We start from the raw sequence: 21,169 nt of genomic DNA, 5'->3' as shown, positions 1-21,169 counted from the left end.
AGGACTGCCCAACCCCTGGCCTTGCCCTCTTTCCCTCACATCCTCTCTGGGACAACACAGAGTGGTCTACTTCAAATCTACCCGCAGGCTGCTGTCAGACCTGGGGCCTCAGTTTCTACATCTGTAAAACAGAGAGGGAACAGCTGGGCTTGCTGAGGGTTAGGATCCCATCCAACACTCTCAGTCTTGGTTCCTTCTAGCATAAGTGAAGTCAGGATGAGCCTTGAAAGCCATGGGATGCCATTTCCACTCTTAGGATTAGTCTCTAGAGCACACATATGCAAAGACATTATGTGTACAAGAGTATTCACTGCACCATTGTTTGTAACAGCAACAGACTAGAAGCAGCCTAAGAGTCCATCATTTGGGGACTGTTTAAATAAGCTAGAGTATATCCACATACTAGAATACTCTATCTCCACAATAAAAAATGAGGCAGATATATATGTGCTAATAGAGAAAAGTCTCCAAGATAATAAAAACAATAATTATTATACGTATATGCACATCACTACATTTGGATTGATAATTTCTAGAAGGATCTACTTAGCCATCATTACCTCCAGGGAGAGGACTAGGGGTTTGCTATGGGAGGAAAATTACTTTTCTCTCTGTATTCTTTTATATTGTCTTAGTTTCCTTTCTCTCTCAATTATTTCTTTTTCTTTCTTTCTTTCTTTTTTTTTTCTTTTCCTTCCTTCCTTCCTTCCTTTCTTCCTTCCTTCATTCCTTCCTTCTTCTCTCCTCTCTTTCTTTTTGCTTTGCACTGAAATATTCTCTAAGGGTGTTTCTTATTTCTTTTCTTTCTTCAGAAAAAGACACGGGTAGAGGACAGATTGTGTGACCTGGGTTCAAATCCTGCCTTGACATTAACTGCATGGTCTTGTGCAAAGCATTTCTCACTGGGCCTTGGTTTTGTCACCTGTCAAATGTGGTTGCTGGGCTAGGTAGTCTTTCAGGCTCCTCCCCACGCCCAGCATAGAGGTGGGAATGGGCAGCCCTCAGTCTTACCCAAGCAGGCTACAGCCAGGCAGAGGAACCTGCTCACCATGGCCTCGGTGGTCCCAATCTCTGTCACCTGAGTGTATAGGCCATGAGCCCCCAGATGTAAACTGTAGTGGGTGTGTGTAACATTTGCACCCTGCCTTTACGTACACTCCTTTGTACAGAACCGGTTTCTTCAGGGGACCACCTCCTCCTATACTTTCTACTGCCAGCACCTCCCAACCACGTGTAGCCTGAGAACGAAGTTAACATATGTAGGAAAATGGAATTGAGAGATGGTGAGAAACTGGTCTCTGGCTATCATTTGAGCACTGACCAAGCTATGCCTAAGGCCCTACCCCTGGAGTTTCCAGTTCAGGGACCTAGCGTATTCCTTTTTTACTTAAACCACTTGACATTTGCTACATCTGCCACTTGCATCTTAAGAGGCCCAGTGGGTGTGGATACTATGCTGCGTCTCTTCCATCTGTCCCTCCAGAGCACACCACCTTCACCCCGGGAGGCTGATCCCCACAGAGTGAGTCTAGTCTGCAGGCTCCAGCGCCCCCTCTGACTTCCACTGGAGTTCAGCCAGTGGGAGCTTAGCAGGAGCTTGGAGGCAAGAGGTGGCTGAAGTCAGAATATTTACTCCTTGCCAAGTCCCTGTAAAGTGGCTGCATCTCTCTTCTGAAGGTCCCAGCTCCTGTCAGGGACCCATTCCACACAGCTATTCCCTCAGTGCCTTCCGGTAACTGCCCCCTTCCTAGCCCTGTCAGTAGCCTGGGGGGCTGCACTGTTGATTGTTGCTCTCCCCAAACCCATACCCTTGTAAGAGTCCCTTTAGGAAACTCTCCTGGAATACCCAGTTTGGGAAAGCTATCTGTGTTCTGCCTGTGTTTGTCTGTGCATGTGTGTGTGTGCATGCGTGTGTGTGTGTGTGTGTGCGTGTGTGTGTGTGTGTACACATGTGTGCATACATTGTCTCTGTGCCATTCACTTGACAATTAAGCTTAAGCTGGGACAGGAGGGGAACTGATTTTTGCTGAGTACCCACTATGTGCCAGACTCAAAGCTGGGCACTTCATATACACAATCAGGTTTCATCCTCACACTTCTATAAAGTAGGAACTTTTAAGCCACATTTTCTAGAAATTAAAACCAAGGCCCAGAGAGGCGAAGGCACTCACCTAAAGTCCCGCAGCTGAGTACATAGAGGAAGCAGGATTTGAAATCCTAAGTCTCTAAAGCCTGTGCCCTTTACCTCCCTCTGGGCACTGCTTTCCAAAATGCCTGGTTCATTCTCATCCTTTGAGTCTCAGCTTAAACCTTACCTTTCCCAGGAGGACCACCCTGACCACTCTATTTGAAGGATGTCATCACCGATACTTTTTACTAAGACTCTGCTCTTTTCCTTTATGACATGTGTTTGTTTATTTAATGCCCCAAGCTCCCTAAGGACAGCCAGTCTCCCCATCTGTTTTGCTCATCACTGCCTTCCTGGTGCCAAGCACAGTTGGGGCTGCTACATGCTAGGCCCCAAATAAATAGTTGCTAAGTGAAAAAGTGACAAAGGAAAGGAGCAAACATTTATTAAGTGCCTGCCCAATGTCAGGCATTTTACATGGTTTATCTCATTTTCTCTTAGCGACAATCTAATTGTAAAAGAGGGAATTGACTGGGGTTAAAAAAAAAAAAAAAAAAGATGTTTTCTGTCTCTTTAAAACTTCCCCCACCCTTTTTGGGACCTGAGGCTGGCATCCCTGCCTCGGGCAGAGGGTCAGGAGGGGCAGAGAAATGTCTTTTGTTCTTTGTGTTACAGGCCATAGCTCAGCTGAACTGTCCACTCCATCCCAGGCCTGGCCAAGGGTGGTCTGGGTGGGCCTCCCAGGTGAGCAGAGGTCATGGCTTTGTCTTTAGCAGAGATGGGATATTAGAATCATTAACTGTAGTTCAATGACAATAGCCTAGAACTGAGGGCCCTCCCTTTAAAAGCTCTGTATGTTTGCTTCTGTAGGGAATTTGGATTTTGAGACCACAGCCTACCATTTTCCTTCTTTGTCTTCTCTTTCCTTCTCCTCAAACCATTTGTTCTCATTCTTCTGATGTGGCCTTGGGGACAAGTGCCGAGCTTTCAGTAGCATCATGAGGTACATGTTGTCCCATTTTGCTGATGAGGAAACCAAGGCCAGAGAGGGAACGTGACTTTCCCAAAGTCACAGAGCCCTGAACCAGGGGCCAAACATTCATTCCTTGGTGCCCTGCTGTCCCCCACTCAGGTGCTCAGCACAAGGTTAGAGGAGGGGAAGCCCGATCAGAACTCATGTGAATCATTCCTGAACAAACAGAAACTTGGGGAGCAAATAGTGTCAGCTGTGGCCATTCCCCCAGGACAGGCCACTCCCAGACCCTGGCAGGGCCACACGCCCTTCCCTTCTCACGCCCTTCCCTTCCTGCCTGGCCAGGAAGCATCCCCTTCCCTGTTTGCCCTCAGGCTCTAGGCCCCACCCCACCCGGTCTTTGACCTTCTATAAACACATTGTTGCTCACCTCTCTTTGCGGGGTGTGCCAGCTCACCAGCTGGTGCTAATAAAGAAGGGGCCCCTGCTGGTCCCCAGGACTATACATCAGCCCAGGCTGGCACCTGGGAAGATCTTTTCCTTCCCTCCCCATCTGCTCTCAGTCTCTGTCCACTTTCCTCTATAAAATCATTGCCTCCATAGTAGGGAACTTCTGGGATGGTGACTAATGTTCTTTTTCTTGAGCTGGGTACTGGTACACAGGTGCACTTACTTTGTGCAAATTACTTGAGCGCATTCCTTTGTATGTAAGTTACACTTCAATAAAAAGTTGACCAAAAAAAAAAAAAAATCATTGCTACCTACTCTTGCCCCAGGGATCCCTGCCAGACCAGCAAGGAGTAAGGCACCATCTGTCCCCACCACCCTCCCAGAGGCCTTTCTTCTCTAAGGGTTTCTGACCGAATCCTGACCAGCAAACACAGGACGGGACAAAGTAACATGGGCGGTGTCCCAGGTCTCAGGACCTCTGGAGTCCTTGGGTGCCCTGCTCCTGCTGGGCAGCTCCTACCTCCCTCCCTCCCTGAGACATCTCCTGGAGCCCCAGTATCTTCCTTCTGGTCCAGTCCGAGTGACAGCTTCTTGGATACTCTCCCTACCTTCTTTTTCAGGCTATGCAGATGGCCTCTGGCCTGCAGGGCCAATTTTCAGGTGCTCAGCACCATCTGGGGACTAATCATTGTTTACCAACGGCTCAGTGTCACTTGGAAGAGCATCTCCTGGACGCAGGACCTCTGCCAGCTCAGGAATTAACTGCAACCATCCAGCTCCTTACTCACCGCCAGCCCAGCCCAAGTGTGGAGGCCCCAACCTATTATCTGCATGGACACCTTCTTACACAGACCTAGACACCTTTACCCAAGAGAAGGGGAGGAGCCCTGCATTCCCAGTGGCCCCCCACAAGTGCTATCACAGTGGCAGAACTCCCTGCAGCAGGGCACAGCAGGGGTATCAGACAGGGATCCTGGGGACAAGCAATAGAGGCCACAGATGCCCACTCCTTAAACAACAAAGAGAATTTGTTAGAAGACTATCAATGTTCACAGACAATGGGGGACCAGGAGTTTGCGGGCCCAGTGGCAGGAGCCTGACTGGGGTCACATGGCAGAACTGGATGGCTCCATGGGCAGGCCCCTGGCTGTATGAGGGGCTGGTAGAAGAATCCAACCATTTGGCCTTCTGTAGTGGAAGCAAGGACCAGGAGTTGGCCCCCTGCCTAAGACTCATGGAAATTTCCCCAAAAGGGAGAAAGAACATGGGGCTAGTAGGGAAGTGGTAGCGTCTGGACTTTAGATTGCTGGAAAAAAAAAACTATCTCTTACCACAAGATTGGACTGAACTTCAAGAAGACTTTGAACGACAGAAGTTAGTACCACCCCCATTACATACACATTCACCAACAAAACTTGAATCATGCCATTTGAAAGATTTATTTAAACATGTATGTATTTTTTCCATTTAGTATTGTGAGGCTTTTTCCCAAATAATAATAATATTATTATCATTATTATTAGAGATAGAGCCTTGCTATGTCACCCAGGCTGGAGTGCAGTGGTGTAATAGCTTACTGTGACACTGAACTCCTGGGCTCAAGCAATCCTCCTGCCTCAGCCTCCCAAGTAACTAAAATTACAGGCACATGCTACCATGCCTGGCTAATTTTTTTACTTTTTGTAGAGATGGGGTTTTGCTTGCCCAGGCTGGTCTTGAGCTCCTGGCCTAAAGTGATCCTCCTGCCTTGGCCTCCCCAAGTGCTGGGATTATAGCATGAGCCACTGTGCCCAGCTCCCCCAAATTATTAAGAGTTCTTCTGTATCATCATTTTTAATGGCTACATGGCATTATGTTGTATCGCTATATCATAAATGTACTAAGCCACGTTTCATTTCTTCCTTTTTTCCTTTCTTCCTGTCTTTTTTCCCCCTCTCTCTACTATAAACAGTGCTGCAATGAGCATCCTTTATAGCTAAGGCACTGTGCAAGGAGTAGGCACTTTTTTGAGGATCTTATTCCTGGTTTCCAAATTACTGGGAAGGCTGTGCCACCAACTGGGCACACAGGGTGTGGCTGCCCCTGTTGTTTTTTGCTGCAGGTTCGGAGTCTGACACCAAACAGACTGCTGGAAGCTGCATGCTGGGACTGAAACCTGAGCTGGCCGATAGCCAGGACTTGAGAACCAAGCCAAGTCTTCCTCCATCTCCTATGTCTTCCTGGGATCTAAAGCACGAGCACTATTTCTGGGCTGATCCAAAGTACCACTTAAGAAAATCACTTGCTGCTCTAAATTCTTTGTTCTTTCTCCTGTCTTCTCTTCTTCTCTCTTTCTTCTCTTTTCCCTCTTGCTTTTCTCTCTTTCTTTCCCTTCTTTTTTCTCTTTCTCCCTCCAATTCTTGTTCCTGTGTTTCTCCTCTCTTTTAACTCTGCTCTTCTTTCTCTCTGGCTCTTATCTCTCTGTATCTCTCTCTGCAGTTTCTTCCTGTCTTCTCTTTTCCTTAACCTTTTAATTCCTGCCCCCTACCCCTTGGAATCCAGCCTTGTTTCTTTTTTCTCTTTCTCTCCAGTGGCTCTCTGTCCTCCACCCACCACTGCTGCAGTGTGAGTCATCACTTCCCCAGGGGGATAAGGCAATCAACCTTTCTTTGCTAGGCCTTGATTTGAATGAGTTGAGTTTGCCTCTCTCACAAAGGGCAAATCTAACAGATCACAGAATTGGGAGCTGTCTGATAAGCCAGGGTGACTCAAGCACCCTGGGCTCCGGGATTGGGACATATACAGTACATCAAGCTTCCCTTAGAGGCTCTGCCACCCCAGGGTCCAGCACATTGAGTCTCATGACTCACCAGGGCAGCACTGGCATGGTGGCAGAGGGGAGTGAATAGGGACACCAGAAATTATGATGTTGCTGCAGGGAGCAAACCACTCTGTGTGGGCAGGCTCAAGGCTGGATGCTGAGGCCCACAGCGATCCAGTCCTCTCAATTGGGTTTCTTATTGTGTGGTCCCATGTCACAAGGATCAGGTAAGCATATTTTAAAAATCCAGATTGCTGGGCTCCAGTTCATTCCTATTAAACCAGAATATCTGGGATTGGGGCAACAATCACGTTAAAGGTAAGTGTGATGCATGGACTTGTAAGTATCCGTTATACTTTTTTTTTTTTTTGGAGACAGAGTCTCATTCTGTTGCCCGGGCTAGAGTGCCGTGGTGTCAGCCTAGCTCACAGCAACCTCCAACTCCTGGGCTCAAGCAATCCTCCTGCCTCAGCCTCCCCAGTAGCTGGAACTACAGGCATGCACCACCATGCCCGGCTAATTTTTTCCATGTATAGTTTTAGTTGTCCAGCTAATTTCTTTCTATTTTTAGTAGAAATGGGGTCTCACTCTTGCTCAGGCTGGTCTCGAACTGAACTCAAGCAATCCTCCCACCTCGGCCTCCCAGAGTGCTAGGATTACAGGCGTGAGCCACTGCGCCCAGCCTTGTTATACTTTTTAATGCACACACCCCATGTCCCAGCAGCCCCACTCCTGGCACTTTCTTCTACCAAAATATTCCCATGTGTATTATGTAGGACGATATTTGTTGCAGCATTGTTTGTATTATGCAAAAAATGGGAATATACTCAATGTCTATCAGTAGAGAATAAAGAAATGACGATTTCTCCTACTGTGGAATAATATTCATCCATTGAAAAAGGGTGAGGTATTCAGAAAAACAGAATGTAGATTAGAGATTACCAGGGGTTATGGGGAGGGGTGAATGGGGAATTATTGCCTAATGAGTTCAGAGATTCTGTTTGGTGTGAAGAAATAGTTTTGGAAATAGTGGTGATGGTTGCACAATAGTTAAATAGTTTAAAAGGCTAAATATATGTATGTGTGTACTAACATGGAAAGATGCCCAGAATAGACTGTAATGAGAATGGAAACTGTAGACCAAGATGTATAATAGGAATTATAAAAGTGTGTGTGTGTGGGTGTGTGTGTGTGCTGTGCACACCAGGCCGTATCATCCTCTTGACAGTGGTTGTCACTGGAGGTAGGATTGGCAGGGCAGGCAGGGAAGGGAGATTTTTGTCCTTTCTCTGTTACCAAAAAGGAGTGGTGGGATTATGCGTGACTTTGACTTTCTTTTTTGTGTTTTGCATATGAAACAATTAAACACACTCAGTAAAACAAATACCATCCTTGCCCTCATGATAAGGAAGACCCCCATCTGTTACCTGGTGCATCAGCCACTTGAGACCCCACCCCTCAGACCCCCCCCAACCTAATAAGGTGGGAAAAATTGGGTAGACGAGGCTCAGAATTTGTTGGTGAGACCCCTCTGAGCCTCCCGGAAAATAAACCTTGATTCTCCGACTCTCCGACTCTCCACTCTCTGTGTGCTGCTCTGTTTGTCCTCAGAACCACCCGCTGTGACACTTGCTGTAACACTCAAAGAGCTCAGAATCAAGTGAGCAGATAGTTCAGACAGAGGTAATTACAGCAGACACTTAGTGACAGGGGCGGTGGGAGCACAGTGAAGGGGAACCTGAACCAGCCTGAGGGGTTGTCAAGGAAGGCTTCTTGGAGGAGGTGAAATTTTGACTCCAGTCTTCAAAGACCAAAAGGTGTTGGCTAAGTGGAGAAGCAGAGGCAGAATTCTGGTGGAAGGAGAGGCAAAGGTGTGAGACAAAGCACTGAGATTCAGAAAGTGCCTTTAAGGCAGAGGAGCTGAATGCAGCATGCCTAAGGAGCGGGGGGGAGGAAGGGTTCCCCCAGGGCATTGATGGTCAGATTTGTTTTGGGTGAATCCTCTGGCCGGGTCTCTTCTGGGTCAAGGAGAGAAACACTGCGAATAGCTCTCAGGCAAAGGCTGGAAACTAATAGGATACAAATACTTTCCAGTAGCCTCACAATTTCAGCAGAGGCCACAAAGGCAGAAACTAGGCCAGAGTTGCTGACCCTGTAGTGAGGCTGGTCCACCTGTGCAGGACTCCCCAGAAGGGAGAACAGAGCTAAAACCCACCTCCTCACCTACTTCCTGGCCACAGAGAGAAGGCTGAAGCCCCCCAGGAACTTGGAGGGGAAATTCCTTTGTAGAGAGTTGTCAGAGTGCTCACTTGGCCTCACCCCCCAACCCACACCTAAACAGGGAGTAGAAGGCGCTACTCCCCCTCACCCCAAACCAGGGGAGAGAGGCTGTCAGAGAACTATCTGGGGAGCCTTGAGGGTAGGCGAGGGCTCTGGGGTCTGGAATCTGGCACCTGGCTGGAGAGCGGAGGGGCTGGTAGGCAGGGCTGCCCTGCCGGCTGTGTGCTTCCTGTGATCCACGTGTAGACCCCACAGAAGGGTCTTCTTGAAATGGACCCAGTGGAAGATGGCTTCCGTTTAGGGGCGAGGGGACCCGGCAGAATGAGACTGGAGGTGTGAGGAAGGGGGTGCAGAAGCTGAGGGGCTGTAAGCAGCCTTCAGGAGGAGAAAGCCCCTTTTTTAAGGGTGCCACTGCGGAGGGATGTGGTGGGTTTCCCAAAAGCCCACGCAAGTGCTCCTGCGGGACACTGGGCATCTGCAGCGCCCAGGGGACCCTGTGGTCCTTAGCCCTTCCCGTCCCGACGCCCCTCAACCCCCAGCCCTGGGAGAGCCGGGGGAGCCCGCGGAGGGGCGGGGGGAGCAGAAGAGCCAGGCAAGGAAGGGAAGAGGCTGCGGGCCGGAGGGGGCCTCAGCAGGGGGAGTTTGCTAGAACGCCGGCCCGCACGGGGGTTAGTCTCGAGTTGGAAAGGCCAGGCGCTAGACGGCAGAGGGCTCTCAGGAAAGCTAAGGAGTCCGCAGAATCAGTTCGCATGGGCAGTAATGGAACGCAAGACATCGGCTCGCTGCTATCCCCTGCTACGTCAAGGCCCTTTAGGAAACCGGCTATTTGGTGAGTGGTGTCTTGGGAAGACGAGAGGATTTTCCTCCCACTGTCTCGCCGTCGGCCGACGAAGCGGACAAGTGCCGGCGGGCGCAGGGTCCGTGCGGCGGGCAGGAGGCCGGAGGCCCGGGGCAGGGCTGAGCGGCGCGGCGGCCGCGCGGACGGAGCCCAGGCCTGGGCTTGCCCGGCAGCGCCCTCTGCTGGCCGGAGCCGCGCCGGCGGGGCGGAGCTCTGCGCCTGGCTGGGTTCAGCCTCCGCGGGTCCGCAGTCTTGGGGGCGAGGCATAGATTCAGGAATTGAACCATCAGAGAAGAGGCGCGCCCTTGCGACTGGGAGGAGAGCCTTTCCTACAGGGGAGGGGGCTGATCTGGTCGGAAAAGTCGGCGCGGGGTTAGGCTAGGACATCAGGGGGTGAGGCAGGAAGAGGGGCAGTGAAGATCTGGACGAGTTACTGTGGGGTTTGGGAGTGCGGGCATGTTGGGGAATCACCAGTATGTATGTACTTTTGCTATTCACGCCTCTGAGCTTTTGCTCCAGGCTGGTATTTCTCCCTAGAAAATATTTCCCACTTTTCCTTTTCTTTTTTTGCTATAAACACTTAACGTATTCAAAAATATGAGGGTGAATATATAAATATTCATGTATCCATTACTCAACTTGAGAAATAAGACCTAGCAAATATAAAATACCTATGTGCACCTCCCTTTTTTCCCTCATGCCCCAGAGATGGCTCCTTAAATGTGTGTTTTTCATTTCTATGTAAGTTTTTATTTACTACATATGTATACATTTATAAAGAATATACAGATACATGAAATCAGAAAAATTGTAATGATACATTCTTTATTATATATACTATGTCATGGGTATATAGTTCATAGTGTATATACATATAGAGAGTATATAGAGTATGTACTGTGTGTAGTGTGAATGTGTATGTATTTACACATATATGTGCAGAGAGAAAGAGAAACATTTTTCTCCCTTAACATCGTGCCCTTAAGATTATTCCCACCTTTCTCTGCCTTGCTAACTCCACAGAGTTATTAATATTACTCTTTCGGAAAGCTTCCCCAAACCTCCAGGCTGGCCAAGGTACTTCTTCTCTCAGATGCCTGTGCTCTCCTGGTATTTACCAAGCTGTATGGGAGCAGCTTGTTTAGTTGTTTGTCCTTCTTCCCCACCAGGCTCTGACCTCTGGGGCCTGGACTGTGCATCTGGGTGTCCTTCCTGCCCAGTTCAGAGCTTAGCACAGAAGTGAGGCTCAGATTTGTTGACTTGATGGCAGGGGACAAGGTCGGAAAGGCTAGCTGAGGACTCGAATGCTGGGACGAGGCTTTGGACTTTATCTTGGCTGACTGTTTTCTAGCTGTGCCTTGTGAAGTCCCCTGGGTTCTCTGGAGGTGACCTAAGAGCTAATGAAAGATGATCAAAAGGATGCAACTGTTGGCCGGGCGCAGTGGCTCACGCCTGTAATCCTAGCACTCTGGGAGGCCGAGGCGGGTGAAACGTTTGAGCTCAGGAGTTTGAGACCAGCCTGAGCAAGAGTGAGACCCCATCTTTACTAAAAATAGAAAGAAATTATATGGACAATTAAAAATATATAGAAAAAATGAGCCGGGCATGGTGGCACATGCCTGTAGTCCCAGCTACTCGGGAGGCTGAGGCAGGAGGATCGCTTGAGCCCAGGAGTTTGAGGTTGCAGTGAGCTAGGCTGATGCCACGGCACTCTAGCCCGGGCAACACAGCGAGACTCTGTCTCCAAAAAAAAAAAAAAAAGGATGCAACTATTGACTAAAGAAAAAAAATTAAGTTTTTAAAGAATTAAAGTTTGTTTTATTTAGAAGTTTTGTTGAGGAATACAGACAGAAGCCTGTAGCCCGGGAGCAGCCCTTTAGAGAGGTTTATTAGACTGTTCTGACACAGCATTTTAGCCCACTGCTTAGATGGTGGAGGGTTTAGTATGGTGCAAAATTATATTTAAGTGGGGGTGTAAGCAAATCTGATCGTTTATAGAAGTATAATCATGGGTGTCATCAGACATTATGTGTAGGCAAGGAGCAGGGTTATTCATCTGTTAAAGAATATAGTGACTTAGGCAAGAAACCTGGGACGGCTGCCATTGCAAGGATTGTGTACCTCTGACACTTCCATGAGCTCTCCGGTCACCTGGAGATGTCAAATCAGAATCTGGCTGGAAGGAGCAAGTGTCCCTTGTCTTTGGAGTTGAGTCAGACCACTCATAGATTTTTAATAGTTTTTGTCCTGCTGAGCCTTGTTTAAAGAGTCAAATTGAAAGGAAGCCTAGCCAATCAGACAACATCACGTATCTATTCCTTTTTAGTGTTTTTTTAAACTAGAATTCCTTCTCGAGAAACGAAGTCTCAAGGAAGAATTTAGCCCTTCCTCAACGAGTGAGAGCAACGAGCTAAATAAAACTCAGGCCCATCAAGCAAGAGTGAGGTCGGAGACTCAGCAGAGACTCACCCAGTCATCTGCAACCGTGGAGGAGCCGGAGGGGGTCAGAGGGTCCCTGCTGGGACCACAGCGCTGGGTCCCTGCAATGTTTCAGATAACCCAGGACAGCACATTCTGAGCCCCTTTCTGGTTGCTATGACTATCAGCTAAAGAAAAAAAAAATCAAGCTTTTAAAGAATTAAAGTTAGTTTGGCTTTTAAAAAATTTTTTTTCGTTAAAACAGGGTCTTGCTTTTTCATCCAGGCTGGAGTGTAGTGGCATAATCATAGCTCACTGTAACCTTAAACTCCTGGGCTCAAGAGATCCTCCTGCCTCAGCCTCCTGAGTAGCTGGGGCTACAGGCTCTCTTGCCTTTTTTTACTTTTTATTTTTGTAGAGACAGGGCTCTTGCCCAGGCTGGTCTTGAACTCATGGCCTCAAGCGATCCTCCCACTTCAGCCTCCCAGAGTGCTGGGATTACAGGTATGAACCACCATACCCTGCCTAAAATTAGTTTGATTTAGAGGTCTTACTGAGGACTATAGACTGAGGTCTATAACCCGGGAGCAGCCCTTCAGAAAGGTTCTGTCAGACTGTTCCAGCACAGCATTTTAGCCCACGGTTTATATATAGGTGGTAGGGAGTTAGTACCTTTTTCCCCCAGGAAAGCCCCTTCCCAGCACCTGTGCCCAGGTGGGTGTGGGTCCCCAATCACTTCCTGGACTCTGGCCAGGGTCCCAGCCTGGGACTGGCCGCCCTGTGGGCCGACCGAGAGCTCTCCCGTGCAAGGGTGACTGGTGGAGCTCCTCTGTCAGGGACTGGCTGTGGTGGAAGAAGGCAGCTGAGTTCCCTGGAGGCCTGGAGCTGGCATTGGCAGCCTCCTTGCTGAGGGCCCGCTGTGGCCAGTGCTTTCCTGGGGGGCGCTCAGCAACAGTGTGTTGGAGGAAGGAGTGAATACCTGGGAAGCACACCAAGGGTGGAGAGATCCCCACGTTTTTCGTTCATTTATCCCATCAGTCAGCAAACCAAGGACACTTTCCTAAGCTCCTGGGGTGCTGGTGTCATAGGCAAGAGTCATGACCTGGTTCTTGCCCTCCAGGGCTCCCATGTAGGAGAGAGACAGCCATGCTTTTGGTATGAGTGACTAGTCTTGTCTGGTCACAGGATTTTAAAATATCATACCCTTATAGTAAGTGATACATATGACAGGGGAGGGAACAAAACGTGACTAGAAATATAAGTTGGAGTCTTGGTTTCCTCATCAGTGAATTGTAGGGGTTGGGTTGCTGGATCACTATGGAGTCTTACAGCCTGACAACTCAGACTTTTGGGATTGACTGACAAGGGAACGCTTTGTTGACATGTCACCCTCTCTGTCTACTACTCAGCAAGCCCAGAGGCCTCAGGCTGGCCCTGGAGCCAGTTGCATCAGGTGGGGAAAGGCTGGGTTTTCCCAGAACTGGGGGAGGGGGTGACAAGGAGGAAGTTGGGAGCCGGGCTGGACGGGAAGACCTGCCAGGTTCCTGGTCCACCCTGGTCAGCCCTTCACACGGAGCCTTTGTAACAGTAGAGTTTGTAGTGAATTCTCCGAAAGGCAGAGATACCCACATTCCTGAGTAAGAAGGAAAGGTCTGGGCCTTTTGGTGTGAGCTGAAGACTCCAGAGAGGGAGCCCTGGCACACCCTCAAATAAATAGCTCCTCCTTGGCTGGTCATTTGGTTCTTGATGCCCCCAAAATCCTCCATTCAGAGGAAGTGTGTTTTTTAGCCTGAAAGAGCCTCCATTTAGTCCAGCTCCTGCGCTGTCCAGACGGGAGACTGAGGCCCGTGGAGGCAGGCTGACTTGCTTACGGTCGCGCCCAAGTTGGCTGTGCCTTTAGGAGGACATTCTGTGATCGGTAATACTTGTTGTCCTCTCTGCATGGACAGCAGATCTTCCAGAAGCTGAGAACGTTCTGGTCTCAGCACAGCTGTCTCTCCTTCCCTGGGATAATAACCGTGTTTGGAGTTAGGCATCTCCTGGGAATCTTGTTGAAATGCAGGTTCCAATTCAGTAGGTCCTGGGCAGGGCCTGAGAATCTGCATTACTGATGAGCTCGGGGTGGTTAGATGCTGCTGGTCTGCAGATCACACTTTGAGTAGCAAGACTTGTTACCTTATTTTCTTTTCTCCCTAGTGCATGTCACAATGAGATATTATCATATTTATCTGTGCATGTGTTTGTCATGGCTCGCTCCCCACTGGTTATAAACCTCATCTGCCTCATGGCCAGTCATACCCACAGGCCCAGCATGGGGCTGGCACATAGTAGACTCTCAATGCATGAGGCCCCCCACCTAGTGACAAATAGGGGCTGAGTGACGGGGTGGGGGTGGGGCAGATCGTGACTACAAGGCTCCTGACTCCTGGCCCCATGTGCTCCCCCGAGTGATAAGATGAAGAAAAAAAGCCTGAGGCCCATAGACATCAGGTGATGGGTGTGGATGTAGAAATTACTTTTTAAACTGGAAAACTTTTCCCAACCTTGCTCTGAGTCCATTCTGTGGCCACCTGGCTCCAGCCCAGCCCTGGGCACCACTTGCTCATCTCACCCCTTGCACCATGTTCACGTGCTGTGCCTGGCCTGGCCCTGAGGGCCTTGACCCCAGGCCATCTGGGCCTGTTCAGCGTGTCCAGCTTGGGGCATTCAGATCCTCCGAGGGTGAGGCCATAGGCAGCTCTGCCGAGGGGATTGCAGTAAGCATCTCACTCAGCCGCAGTTCCCCATGAAAGGGTGGGAGGGAAGCCTTGGGAAACAGAATGAAGCTTGAGGTCTAGTCCAGCTGTTGCTACTTCCCTTCGCTCCTTTGCTGGAATTTTCTACCTGCAGTGGCCCAGCGGGACCGGATAACCTGTTGACCCTGGGTTGTGGCAGCTTTGAGACCACAACAGCCAAGTCCCTATGGAACCTCCTCCATCCCTTGAAAAGACGATATGCCTCTGCTTCCTGCCGCCCTCCTCTCTCTCCTAGAACTTGTCTGCATCCAGCCTGTCCCCTTAGAACCCCCCGTCTGTCTTCTAATCTGACACATGGCTGGCAGCCTTTTATACAGGGTCTTCTCTCTGCCAGGGAGACCTGGGGGCAGTCTGGATCTGTAGCCTGCTGGCTGGGTGAACCTGCTCGTGTGGACCCTCCTTTCACTCCTTCCCAGGCCTTCTCGTGTGTTCTGCACTCATTCACTCACACAACTCATTTTTTCACCCACTTACTACTTCATTCACTCTCTCCCTTTTTCACCAACACACTCATTTTCCTCCTCCCTCCCTTCATCATTCTCTCTGGTTCAAGCCCAGGAACATGTCTGGGGATAGACTGGCCTCAGAGAGGGTTAAAATGCACACACAGAGGCAGAAAAACACAGAGAGGCGCAGGGACCGTGTGCTCAGAAGGAGTCCCCAAAAGCCTGAGCTGGAGAGGTCTTATCAAAGATCAGTTTTCTCAGTTTTCTAGATGGAGTAAGTGAGGCCCAGGGAGGCCCAGGGCTGCCCCAGGCCACTGGGCAGAAGAGGCAGGAGGCAGCTGCTCTCTGCCCACGAGGCCAGAGTCAGCTTTCCCGGCCCTGTCCACAAGCAGAACATGTTTTCCAGTTCTGAGTTGGTGACCCTGGGGCTAGGTTAAAGGCACAGGAACTAAGGCAGAGAGTAATGTCCTTAGAGACCTGGATGTGGATTCCAAAGGAGTTATACAATCAGGGCTGGAAGGGCCTTCCCTGCAGACTTCTCCTCGCTTTACATGTGGACACTGGAGCCCAGGGAGCCTGATTGCAAGAGGGCCCGGAGGCAGCACCGGAACCCAGATCACAGCGTCCAGCCTTATGGTCTTTGGCTGCGCCCACTGCTTTGCAACCATGGATGTCTGAATTCCAGGGAAGCCCCATTTTTTTGAGGAGAAAACATTAGAAGAATTTTTTTTTCCCATAATAAAGGTCAAAAACAAACAAAATGTTGTAGGACTAGAAATGAATTAATGAAATGTTTATTTAAGTAATCTTTTAAAGTTAAATTCTTTAATTTAATATATTAATTAAGGAAAATCACTATTTTCTACTCATAGTTTAGGAAGCAATTTGTTTGCAAATTCTTTACCTTGCTGACTGGTTGAGGTATCATTGGCCTAATACATTTTGCTAAGAGTTTTGTTCATAGCAAAGTAGAGGAAAAGCACCCTGTATAATGTAGACTGTCAGGACATGACGATGGCACAACCCCTTCTTTTTTTTTTTTTTTTTTTTTTTTTTTTTTTGAGACAGAGTGTCACTTTGTTGCCCGGGCTAGAGTGAGTGCCGTGGCATCAGCCTAGCTCACAGCAACCTCAAACTCCTGGGCTTAAGCGATCCTACTGCCTCAGGCTCCCTAGTAGCTGGGACTACAGGCATGAGCCACCATGCCCGGCTAATTTTTTTGTATATATATTTTTTAGTTGGCCAGATAATTTCTTTCTATTTTTAGTGGAGACGGGGTCTCACTCTTGCTCAGGCTGGTCTCGAACTCCTGACCTCGAGCGATCCACCCGCCTCGGCCTCCCAGAGCTAGGATTACAGGCGTGAGCCACCGCGCCCGGCCCAACCCCTTCTTTTCTGAAGAATACTTCTGGAAAAGAACCTCACCTTACAGCCAGGCCCATGAATCCACACGGACGATATATCTGGGGGTTGTGCTTTGTGATTTACAAAGTACATTTTTTTTCCTTTTTTTCTTTTTTCTTTCTTTCTTTTTTTTTTTTTTAACCTCAATTGCTTGTCTGGATTGATATAAAGCATTTTTACTGGGTTTGTCTTATTCGAGTCTTACAACACCACCTCAAATTGATAGAGGATATGATCCTGTTGACTTGTGGGACTTACATAACCTCACAGGTCAGTCCAGAACACTGCCTGGAGGTGGGAGAGGGGTGATCCTGGGCTGGAATCCCAGCTCCAGTGGGACCTCGGGCAAGTTCCTTTAGCTCTCTGGACCTCAGCTTCCTCACTGGTAAAACAGGAATATTAAAACATTTATGCAGGGTTGTGGTGAAGATAAAACGAGATCACTTGTGAAAAAGCTCAGTGCAGAACCTGCTGCAATAACTGTTAGCCAGCAAACAACTAAAACTTCAGCTAGGAAATTTCTGGACTGGGCTCCTGGCTCGAACTTCAGTGCTCTTTGCCCCACACCAAGGTGTTTCATTTCATAACCCTCTTCCCTTGTTCATTTCACAGCTGAGGCACCCCAGGGTGAAGAAGTGAGCTGTGCATTAGGAAGCTATGCTAAGCAGGCAGCAAAGAGGAAACTTGGTCTCAAGTGACCTGCAAGAATTATTTATTGCCTGGGGTCAAGTGTACCAGATGCCAAAGGGAAAAGCTTCCTTCCAACTGGCCCAGCAGCTGCTGTTGGAAGAGCCAGGCTCTTGCTGAGGCAGTCTTGTAGAGCTGAAGTGACAAGCAGAAGGCTGGCAGGTCTGTCCCTGGGCAGATAGATCACCTGATACAGACGCTGGGGCCTCAGCCCTGGGATTGGCCTAAAAAAGGGCTGTGTTGACCCAACGGCTGGGCCTTGGCATCCTGTCAATGTGCCGTCAGATCCAGAGCCTAGAAATAGTGCTGGGGCAGTCTGCTGGACTCAGAGCGTGAGAGGAAGCAACCATGCAGGTGCTAACCAAGCGCTACCCCAAGAACTGCCTGCTGACCGTCATGGACCGGTACTCGGCCGAGGTGCGCAACATGGAGCAGGTGGTGATGATCCCCAGCCTTCTGCGGGATGTGCAGCTGAGCAGCCACAGGGGCCAGGGCCAGGCCAGGGCCCCTGATCTCTACACCTACTTCACTATGCTCAAGACCATCTGCGTGGATGTGGACCACGGGCTGCTGCTGCGGGAGGAGTGGCAGGCCAAGGTGGCAGGCAGGGAAGCTGACAAGGCTGAGAATGAAGTTGCAGAGACAGAGGAGGCAGAGGATGACAGGGCCTCAGGGGAGCTGGACCTGGAAGCCCAATTCTACCTGCACTTCTCCAGCCTCCATCACATCCTCACCCACCTCACCCTAAGAGCCCAGGAGGTGACAAGGAAATACCAGGAAATGACGGGACAGGTCCAGTAGGCCTCGGACTCTAGGGAAGGTAATGGTGGCCGTGCTGGTAGGTGTCAGAGCCCATCAAGGGGCATTCCAGGGGAGGAGACGGGGAGGTAGTGCAACCCAGTGGGAGAGGGACAGCCTGGCTCTCAGGCAGAGATACCCTCACATCAGGGTATTGGGACCATGACCTAGGAGGGCCCAAGATTGGGCCTGCCTTACTATCCTACTGACCCCAAATTGGTGAGTAATGGCAATGAACTGGCACGGAGACAGAAGGAAAAGTGGTCTGTGAGTGCATACCTTATGTGCACATATATGTGTTTGTGTATGTGTGCATTTATTAGTAAGTATGTAAATGCTTTGAGACGTGTGAATGAATGATTGTGTTCTCACTGTTGAAGAGTCTGATTAAAACTATGGACTGTCTCCCGAGAGTTTAGGTGTATAGACACCCAACTGTACATGTAATTTTAAGGGCTATGCCATTCATCAAGGTCCATCCATGATTCCTAAGAACCTCTGATGTCATGTATTAATAATAGCTTCCATTCGAGCACATAGTAAGTGCCAGGACAGCCTCTAAGTGCTTGACATAGAATTATCTCATTTAATCTTCACAGTAAACCTACAAAGATAGGTTTTATCATTTCCATTTCACAAATGAAGAAACTTACCCAAGGCATGTGTATTTACTTAGTGGACACTGTGAATTCTATATGTATGTCAGTGAATCACAGAATGTGGAGAATCATATTTACATGGCATATCGGAGTGTGTGGTGAGGCTGCTCACAGTACTCCTAGAACTGGCTGGAGTACTCTGGCTATCCCAGGTTACAACCAGCCAAACAGAAAGCCAAGGAGCCAGTCTTGGCACTCTAATCTGTTCCAGGCACACTCGAGTGTACAGGCATGCTGTTGGGAAGCCCTGTTGTGTGTACAGGCGTACACGGGTTGGAGTCTGAGACTATATGTCTATGCACAGAGGGGCTAGGGTTGTGAGGTGTGGATGAGCTGCAAGCTAGACAAGCAGGTGGTAGCATAGGGTAGGAGGTAGGAAGAAGACCTGGCGCAGTCATGAGTAGGTTACTCAGGGATAAAGATTGGGAGAAATTGGACCCCAGCACATGCCAGTTTTGACCCTGTGCCACTTGGCAGCCCTGCTCCCACAAACTGACCTCATCAGTTACGAAAAACATCTATGTCCATTGCAATCTCAAAATCACCTGACGTATGCATGTGGAATAAGATTTGTATGCCCAGTTTACTAGTAAGGAAATTAAAGCCAGAGAGGTGATATGACTCAAAGGCATATAGTAAGGAGACAAAAACAAAACTGACCCCAACTTTGAGTGTTTTTTTCCATTGTACCTACTCTCTGCCATATAGTGTTACCTTCATTATCTGCCTTAAGGATGCTCTGTAATGATGAAGAATGAACATGGACCCCCAAACACACAGAGCTTAAAGAAAGCACTGCCCCAGGCATTTTCTCAGCCAGTTTTCCTTTCCCCACCCCCAGCCCAAACTGTCAACCTGCTTTCCTCTTCCCCGTAAGGCTCCCTGAGCCACCTTTCAGAGGTTCTTCTTGAATTAGACTGGGCCAGGTCAACAGCTCTGGGTTCAAGTTCTGTGAGGCCTTGGGTAAGCCAATTCACTTCTCTGGGTGTAACTGTCGTAGTAAAAGTAACAACTGACATTTGAATAGTTTTAAATTCACTTGCATATCAATTACCTAATGGAATTATCCTTCCCTTTTACAGTTGAAAAAACTAGAGGTCTGAGAAGTAAAATGAGTCCAATGTTACTCAGTAAATGGCAGAGCCAAGATGTGAACACTGGCCTAACTCGTCTAATTCTTTTTCTCCACACCAGTGGATTTTCTGTGTTCCTTAGAGCCTTAGAGCAGAAGGTGGGAATTGGAGGTGGCAGACTGGGTAGAAACCCCACTTCTTAACCAAACAGCTTCAAAGACCAGAGTAGCAATTCTACACCATAATGCTTCAACACACCCCAACTTAACTGATTTTCATTCACAGAGGCAGTATGGTATACCAAAAGCTTAAAAATCTAGGCTCTTGTCCTGGTTCTGCCATTGACCTCTATATGACTGATCCTAGACAACTTATTTCAGCTTTCTGCATCTGTTTCCCTGTTAAATGTAGAGGAGAAATCAGATTAGTTATTCCAGCTCTGACCACCTGATTCTTCTTAACAGTGCTAAGGCACCCAGTTTTCCTATAGCAACACCAACCTTGACGTTTTTCATTGTTCTTCCTCCTTCAATAGGCATGTGACTATACCTTATTTGTTTGAATTGATACTGACTTGGCTTTGTACAAACTTCTGCAATCCACAGATCACTTGACATGCTAGAAGGCAGACTCTGTGATGAGGCCATGGAGCAGTTCACTAGCCCTGATGATGGGACCAGAAAGGCCTAGACCTGCAGCTGGAAGTGAAGGCGACTCGGTTCTCTGGGATGCTTCTCTACCTCCTTCTGAGCACCATTTCCTGGACTCTAGTCACTGCCATACCTTTAGGATATCTGTTGCTATTCACAATTCCCCTTGTTCCTCTTACCAGCTTGGGGTGGTGACCAGTGGTTCCTGAGAGACTAGTTACCTGTCCAGTGTGGTACAGTAGAAAGAGCATAGGTGTTAGGATGTGACCAAAGTTCACATGCTTCCTCTTGGCAGTCATTTGCTATGTGCTCTTGGGCAAGTTATTTAACCCACTGGAGCCTAAATTCCCTCATCTACAAAACGGGGGTAATATTTTCTACCTCATGAGCTTGTGAAAATTAAACATGATGAATAAGTGCACCTGGCATGTGAGAGCTATTATAATAGGCTGAATTTTTCTCCCACCCTCACCTATGTATTTGCTCTAGCCCTTGCTTTTTACTCTCCAGAGCTAAGAGGTAGGAGAATCCCTTGGGATGAGTGGTTCACCATCTTGTACTTGTTGAACACTGATGAGGCCAAGCACAGGTGAACTGTAATCCCACTTATTGCAGAAGCAATAAAAAAAAAAATACCTTGTATTTGTACATCTCTTTATTTCTAAAGCACTTCGTCCAACATGATTTCATTTTTTACAAGTGGTACGCAAGAGAATAGAGATGGAATTCATTTGATTTTACCCAGAAACCATCTGCTCATATTTGTACAA

General features: G+C 48.6%; 1 protein-coding gene across 2 annotated transcripts; it reads left to right on the top strand.

Moving 5' to 3' along the window:
• The first annotated feature begins 17,142 nt into the window (after positions 1-17,142).
• Positions 17,143-21,041, top strand: LOC123642292 (thyroid hormone responsive). Of its 2 annotated transcripts, none has more exons than XM_045557273.1 (2): positions 17,143-18,039; positions 20,355-21,041. In XM_045557273.1, exon 1 carries the CDS (start codon positions 17,568-17,570, stop codon positions 18,018-18,020), a length of 453 nt encoding a protein of 150 aa, XP_045413229.1. In that variant the 5' UTR covers positions 17,143-17,567; the 3' UTR covers positions 18,021-18,039; positions 20,355-21,041. The 2 variants fall into 2 exon arrangements, with proteins under 2 accessions (XP_045413229.1, XP_045413230.1); XM_045557274.1 differs by having other exon boundaries at positions 17,145-18,057.
• The last annotated feature ends 128 nt before the right edge of the window (positions 21,042-21,169 follow it).

Source organism: Lemur catta, chromosome 7, assembly GCF_020740605.2.
Source record: "Lemur catta isolate mLemCat1 chromosome 7, mLemCat1.pri, whole genome shotgun sequence".
Classification (NCBI taxonomy): domain Eukaryota; kingdom Metazoa; phylum Chordata; class Mammalia; order Primates; family Lemuridae; genus Lemur; species Lemur catta.
Note: the sequence above shows the minus strand (reverse complement) of the source record. Positions and strands in the feature narration are given on the sequence as shown.